The following is a 7,235-nucleotide window of genomic DNA, read 5'->3' as shown; positions in this document are numbered from 1 at the left end:
GCCTTTATATAAGTAAAATTGTAAGTATATAGTATTTGTCAAAGAAAAATAGTACTTTTTATATTTGATTTTGTTATCTTAAAATTTAAATCACACATGTTAGGTGACAAATTTTAAGTTGAAATATAAAACCAATTTAAAAATAGATTGCATTATCACATTAAAAATATGATAAATGATTTTTATTTATTTAATATCATGCTGGATAATGACAAAATGATAAGTAATATATTATTAAAAAGAAAATATCAACAAATAATCCAATTGTGCCCATTGACGAGTCCAATAGTTTAGTAAATTATGCAATTTATTTCTACAATGTGCTTTTCCCTTTTTCATCATCCACAATAAATCTAAAATACTTTGAAAATCCACGTCGGACAATCCAACATAGATCCTCCTACCACGTGTCACGAGCATAACCTGGAATCACAAGCTTGGATCCTTCATATACAGACACCGAGTCTATGTTCATTGTTCAGTTCATGGTAAAAGAAGAAAAGAACATAGAGAGTTTAAAGAAATGGTAGCACCAATTGCCGCTTGTTACCAAAAGTCCACAGTCCTCCAGAACCCAATCTTTCTCAGAGATCCAAATTCTAAATTTCTTGGTGGGTCATTACAGGGTTTTTGCATACAATTGAAACCCAGAAACAAGAGAAGGGATGCCATCAATTTCGTGGTTGCTTCAGCAGGCCTTTCCGCGCCAACCACAAGCAGTGGTGGTGGCAGGTTCTACTTCAACTTCACCGGATTTCCTTTCCCTCTTGGCCCTTTTCTCAATAGGCGCACTATCAGGACTGAGGTATGCCGCTTTACCTTCAACTTGACCATTATAAATTTCATGTTCAGTGAGGTAGAGTTCAGTTTGAAGTTCTGTTTTTCATAAACTTCTCACTTCTATTAATATCCTTTTTAGGCTGTGAAGGGTTGCATATGGCTTTTCGAACAAGAGCAAGCATTAGGCTTCAGCAGTGTCTCAACTAACATTCGAATGACAGTCATTAAACTCCAATCTGGGGGATTATGGGTCCATGCCCCAATTGCTCCAACAGAGGAGTGTATTCAGGTTCTATCTTGTTCTTCACTTCTGTTGAACTTTCAAGAGAGTATTGGTGGCATCTGAAATGAAAATGCATGCCCATATCTCTTCCATAGCCTGTAAAGGCTACTGCTGATTCACAACTTTTGTGAAATTTTTTTTCCTTGACAGGTGCTTATAGTTGCATTTCTGGGTCACAAACAGTTTCCTATATTTTGAATTGTGTTTTTGTCGATTACTGCTTTTTAATTGAATAAAGCCCAAGAAGGATCAAATCATTCCAGTATTAAAGGATATAGGTCAATCTGTTAGGCTGCCTAAGAACTCCACCTTGTGGAATGACGACAGAGTTAAGAGATGAGGCTTTGTGAACTCGAGTCGATCTCAATCCTCATAAATAGAGCATTCGTGGAGACCAAATGTAGTCAGTTTCTCGCATTAAAAGCAGCATGGCAAGATATTAAACGCTTATAGGGGCATCACTTACAAAAAACTTCAATAGTGCCCACTATTTTCATCAAGAAATACATCGGAAAGGAATGCATGTGAGCAGCCTCTTTTATGATACTCACTCTAAACGGTTGTAAAGAAACATCAACTGGTCAGGAAAAAGTGAATTATCTATGTTTACCGCATATGCAAGAACTTCATTGTTTTGCTCAGTATGTTATTGTAGTATATTTCTTTTCTTTTTCGAATTATGTTTTCCTTGACCTTTGAATATTTTGCATCACTTCTATGGACCTACAATTTTTTTTTTTTTTTAATGATCTCTTATTGCCAGCTTTTGAAGGAGTTAGGAGCTCCAGTGGAATACATTGTTCTGCCTACTTTTGCTTATGAGCATAAAATATTTGTTGGCCCATTTTCTAGAAAGTTCCCTCGGGCTCAGTTATGGGTGGCCCCAAGGCAATGGAGTTGGCCCTTGAATTTGCCACTTGAGTTTTTAGGAATTTTCCGTGCTAAAACCTTGAAAGATGAGAACTTCTCAACCCCATGGGCTGATGAGATCGAACATAGAATTCTAAGCTCACCAGAAGTTGGTAATGTAAACTATGCATCAACTACCTAATCCCTGTCTTCATGAGTTCAGACTAGTGCTAACTTATTTGCTTGTGGAATATGTCAGGAATTGGACCATATGTTGAGGTGGCATTCTATCATAAGCGTTCGAGAACATTACTTGTAACAGATGCAGTAATTTTTGTACCAAGGCAGCCACCAGAATGTATAAGCAAACAATCCTTGTTAGCATCTGCGAAAAATGGTCTGGCTGTTAAGCTTCTTAGTAAAGGAAAGGAAGTTCCAGAGGAACCGGTTGTCGACAACAAGATGAACCGCCAAAAGGGTTAGTCCTCTATTGAGCTCCAAAGAGCATATTATTTTTCGCTTGAACGTGAAATTGAGAAAAATGCCAAATCAACTGAATTGTAGCTCCGGTCCATATTACAAAGTATTGACATAGACTTATTTTTTGTGCAGGTTGGGAAAGAATGGTTCTTCAAATCTTGTTTCTCGGTCCATCAAATCTGTTGGAGCCTAATGCCAGCTTTGCTCAGATGTCACAAAAACTGATTGTTTCACCCATTGTGAAGACATTGGTCTTCAGCAAAGTCCCTGAAAAGGTAGATAAACAACAACATTTTTCACTTTTTTTCCTACACAAACTTTCTTCTTTGTTAGTATATTAATTGGAGTTTCTAGAGAATATCTTTACTTGAAAATAAGGTTTTGCAAAGCTTTTAGATCTCCCATGTGTAGACATCACAGAAGTTTTTTTACCAGTATAAGCTTGTTCCTCGAATCTTTTCCTCCTTATCTTCCAAGTGTATTAAAAGATCCCACACAGACTAAACAAATATGTCTAGTTAATACAGGATCTAGCCTTATTATGCTGCCCCAATGGAACCAAACTGAGTGTGGTGACTGTAAGATTTTGACATTGACTTGAAAGCATAAGCACATTTCACTGAAACGAAGAAAGAAGCATTAAAATCATGTGTGCATCTTTAAAATTTCAGGTCAGGGATTGGATTGATGGTATTGCTCGGGACTGGAGATTCAAGAGGATAATTCCTGCACACTTTGCTGCTCCAGTGAATGCAGGCAGGTCAGATTTCTTGGCTGCATTCGCATTTCTTGATGACCTCTTGGGTGACCGATACACGAATCGCAATCCACTCTCTCTTTTCTTCACATCACTAATGGGAAAGGCTGCCAGTTACTTCCCTCCAGACGACATGAAAACTTTATCATCCCTTGATCAGTTTTTAGTCTCAGTAGGAGCTGTGAAGCAGACTGTTTCGGGCCGGAAACGATGATCTACCAAAGATTGCTTGTCTTAGTGTTATAAATACCTGTATATTTCAGTTATAATGGATGCTATTTCATCAATGTTTCTGTTTTCTCAAATTTGAAATGAGAAAGGTAGTTCTGATACCCAATTTTGGACAAAATCACAGAAGAAAAAAAATATAAACTTGCAAAGAAGTGCATGTTTCAGAGTGTTTTGCTCATAAAAGGAAAATCTGTTTGCAAATCTCGCCTTTCCGGTGTTTCGTGGTTTTGACGTACCAATTAAGCAAAGAGTAAGAATAGTCGCTCGAGCCCTACCCCGGGTCTTTCCGGTTGGCAAGCTGGGTTTTGATATACCTAGCCTTTATCAAGCATGCAAAAGCTTCTGGATAATCCCTGCACAATTACATGCAAGACCCACCTAAGAACCAAGAGTTGGCATGTCCTTAACTTCTCTGGTCTTGAGCTGTTAATGCTGCAGGTTCAGTTTCAATAAAGTTCAACCAACTCTGGTATGCAATTTACTTTCATCATCTAACATTGGAAGCTTCTTGGTTTCTTTTGTTTGTTTCTTTGTTTCTTGTATGATGTCTAGGTCACACTGTAATAGGATGATCAACACAGAAAGTGGAATCAGGGTCCATAATTATTTCAACAGCTTTTCTTTGTATTGCATTTTAATTATAACACACTTACATATTCAACACAAGCAGAAGCAGTTGGCCATCCTTCACCCTTTGAACAACATCTAGGGCCTTATTTTGGTATACCCATAGCATAGCATTATTCTATTAGCAACAATCTACAAATCTTGGTACAAAACACAAAATTCTCCTGAGTAAGAAAGCTTTGAGATTGATGGTCATTAAAACAGACTTTGCCTACTAGGACAAATTTATTTGGTTTCAAAGAGGCATAGATTACTATAACATGAACAGCCCTTTCCATGGGCCTAAACCACTTCGGGCCTTTATGAGATTTACTTCAAAAAAGTAATACTACATACAATCGTGGAATGCGTAATCGCTACGCAATTGTTTTGAAAAGAAAAAATCTATTCATCATCTCAACTTCCATTATCCTCCCATCATCCCATAATGTGGTATTAGATGATAGGTTTACAAGTGAAATGTAATAAATAATTTCCAATCACCTAATGCCACATCATAAGGTGATGGAAGGATGATGGAAGTTGGGATGATGAGTAGTATTATTCTTTCAAAAAATAGTAAGGTCCACTATTAAAAAATTAATTTTTTTCACATAAGTTATATATTTACTCACTTTTTTCAAAAGAATTGTGTCTATGAGTGTAAATATCATTTCTCATTTTGAAATTGAGAACTTCAGCTCTACAGAACTTCAAACAGAGACAAAATTTCAAACTCCTTGATAAGGCCATCAAATATGGATAAATCCAAACATTTAAATGCCCAAAGCTAACATGACAATTGGTCTTCTGATATCATTATATATGAACCTAATTTTGGTTGGAGGGTCATCCTCCTCAACTAAATTATGCTACCAAATGCATCGACATCTTAATTTCATTTTCCAATGCATGAGAGGCACTTGCAAGCTTACTTGCCTAAATCCACACATTATATACTCTTTACATAAATACTGAGAAGAACAAAAGATATTGTATTTGATCCAAAATACAACCCTATAAAACTAGGTCTAGAGTTTCTTGTGGCCCTGATCTGTATGAAAGTGACTTTTTTCTCTGCTGTATGAACATGGCTTCTAGCCTTTCTTACGTAATAATTAATCTAAAGATCATGATAGATCTAAAGCCTTGAGAGAATCCGAGGTGATGTTTTCCTATTACCCTATTGTCTTTTTCTCTCTTTTCTGCATAACATACCACCCATTTGGCTCTAACTTTGTCAAAACTTTGAGGCATATGCCCTTCATATTCTGACACCCAACCACCACCTTTTTCATGGCCAATCCATCCTTCAAGATAATTAAAGAAAACGACTTTCCCCCCGCCCCCGCAAAGAAAGCTTACAGCCCGTCCTTGGAAACCCCACCCCTTCCTCTCTCATCCTCCAAGTCTGTGAGATGATTAACAAGCAAACATCATGCAATTCCCCTTTTTTTTCTTGGGATGTGAAAAACATGCCAAAAACTGAAAAAGATGGAGGGCAGGAAAGTGAGGGTCTTGTTCCCACTTTGCGGTCTGCACGCTTCAAAGTGGAATAGCCACCAGAAAGTTCTTATGCTTCCCATGATAAGAAAGGATGATGCCTGGTTTGTTTTTCAGATGAAATACGAAATGAATTGAAATAAAAATTAAAAATAAAATAAAATATTATTAAATATATTTTTTAATATTATTTTTATTTTAATATTTGAAAAAATTAAATTTTTTATTTTATTTTGTACTAAAATTTAAAAAAAATTATTATAATTAAATGAAATGAAATAAAAAATTTTGTAAAAATAAACGAATATGACTTGCTTGGATATTGTTTCCTAATATATATTAATAATTATTTACTGTACAAATTCATAGTTATGGACAGGCTGATCATGTGATTAACAATCATATTTTTTGACGTGACATATTTTAAATAAAATAATATATTTTTATTAAGACAGCAAAATAACTTAAATACATCTTTTTATTAAAATAAACCAATTGAAGGGGCATCATTGTAGGAAATTTAACCCAAATAAGGTGGTGTTTGGCTTTTATGATCTCAATAATTAGTATAATTAGTGATCAAATCAATTAATTGTTGCCTTCTATAGTTTACAATCTTGGCAACTATAAGTACCTTTATTTAAAGTAAGAGGTCCTATGCATAGAGGGGGAAGAAAGAAAAAAGTTTAAACCTCGTTGGTTAAACAAAGTATTAAAGTTTTCAAACTGATGTGTGGATTACTTCCTTTTTATGAGTGTATGTGAATGTTTTTTTCTCATTTCAACTAATCGTCGTATAGATCTGATCTTCTCGTCTCACTCTCATATAATAATTATCAAATAATAACAAACTTTGGGATGATTCTATCTAGATTATTGTCTTAAGTAGCTTAACTATTAATCTTTACCCTATAAAAATGCTTGTCAATATTCAGTGGGTCACGTAATTCTTTGAGAAGTTCTATGGCTACCTGTTAAGCTATGGTATTTAGTTTAGAACAAACTTTGTCCTCAAACAGAAGACCTTACTCTTCCCCATTTCATAAATGAAAGAAGGTTCTCTCTCTTTTTTTTCCTTGGCCTCAAAGGCTTTGATCCATTGGCCAAGTCAGTTTAATTATAAGTTCCCGTTTGAATGTTAAGTTAAATTGAAATGAGTTAAATTTTTTATAAATAATAATGAGTTGAGATGATAGAGTGAATTTTGTATAGTTTACTTAAAATAATTTTAGATATGTTTAGATATCAAGATGAGTTAAGATGTATTTATGATAAATTGAAAAAGGTTATGGATAACACGTGTAAAAAAATGTTGAATTGAAAAAAGTTATAAATTTCACATATAAAAAGACGTTGAGTTAAAAAATTTTATAGATCTTACATATACAAAAATTTTAAATTAAAAAGAGTTTAATGATATGAGAATTTTATATTTATATATAAGATTAATTGAATTAACCTCACCTTAAATCTAAGGACCAACTTTCAATATTGTTCGTCTACAAAAGCTGACTTGTGAGCTGTCAACTACCAAGATGACAACAATCTGTTGCAGGAGAGGACAATAAATTATAATCTCTCTCGACCTATTCTCTCCCAAAAAAAAATTCTAGTCCACCTCACTATTCTTTCCCAAAAAATATAAAAAATTTATATATTTTTATAATTTCGGTAAAACATATTATTTAAATTATTTGAATCGAAAGATTTTATTCGTAAAATTTAAATTTTAAAATTTATTTTTTA

The 7,235-nt window shown here is 34.3% G+C and overlaps 1 protein-coding gene across 1 annotated transcript; it reads left to right on the top strand.

The window, feature by feature from the left end:
- Positions 1 to 473: 473 nt before the first annotated feature.
- LOC121252229 lies at positions 474 to 3,481 on the top strand. The gene is made up of 6 exons (XM_041151764.1): positions 474 to 805; positions 920 to 1,069; positions 1,827 to 2,085; positions 2,172 to 2,390; positions 2,525 to 2,667; positions 3,064 to 3,481. The coding sequence occupies exons 1-6, from the start codon at positions 524 to 526 to the stop codon at positions 3,361 to 3,363; spliced, it is 1,353 nt and encodes a 450-aa protein (XP_041007698.1). The 5' UTR covers positions 474 to 523; the 3' UTR covers positions 3,364 to 3,481.
- Positions 3,482 to 7,235: the final 3,754 nt, after the last annotated feature.

The sequence above is a fragment of the Juglans microcarpa x Juglans regia genome, chromosome 2S (assembly GCF_004785595.1).
Source record: "Juglans microcarpa x Juglans regia isolate MS1-56 chromosome 2S, Jm3101_v1.0, whole genome shotgun sequence".
NCBI lineage: Eukaryota > Viridiplantae > Streptophyta > Magnoliopsida > Fagales > Juglandaceae > Juglans > Juglans microcarpa x Juglans regia.
This window is presented reverse-complemented; position numbering and strand designations above follow the sequence as displayed.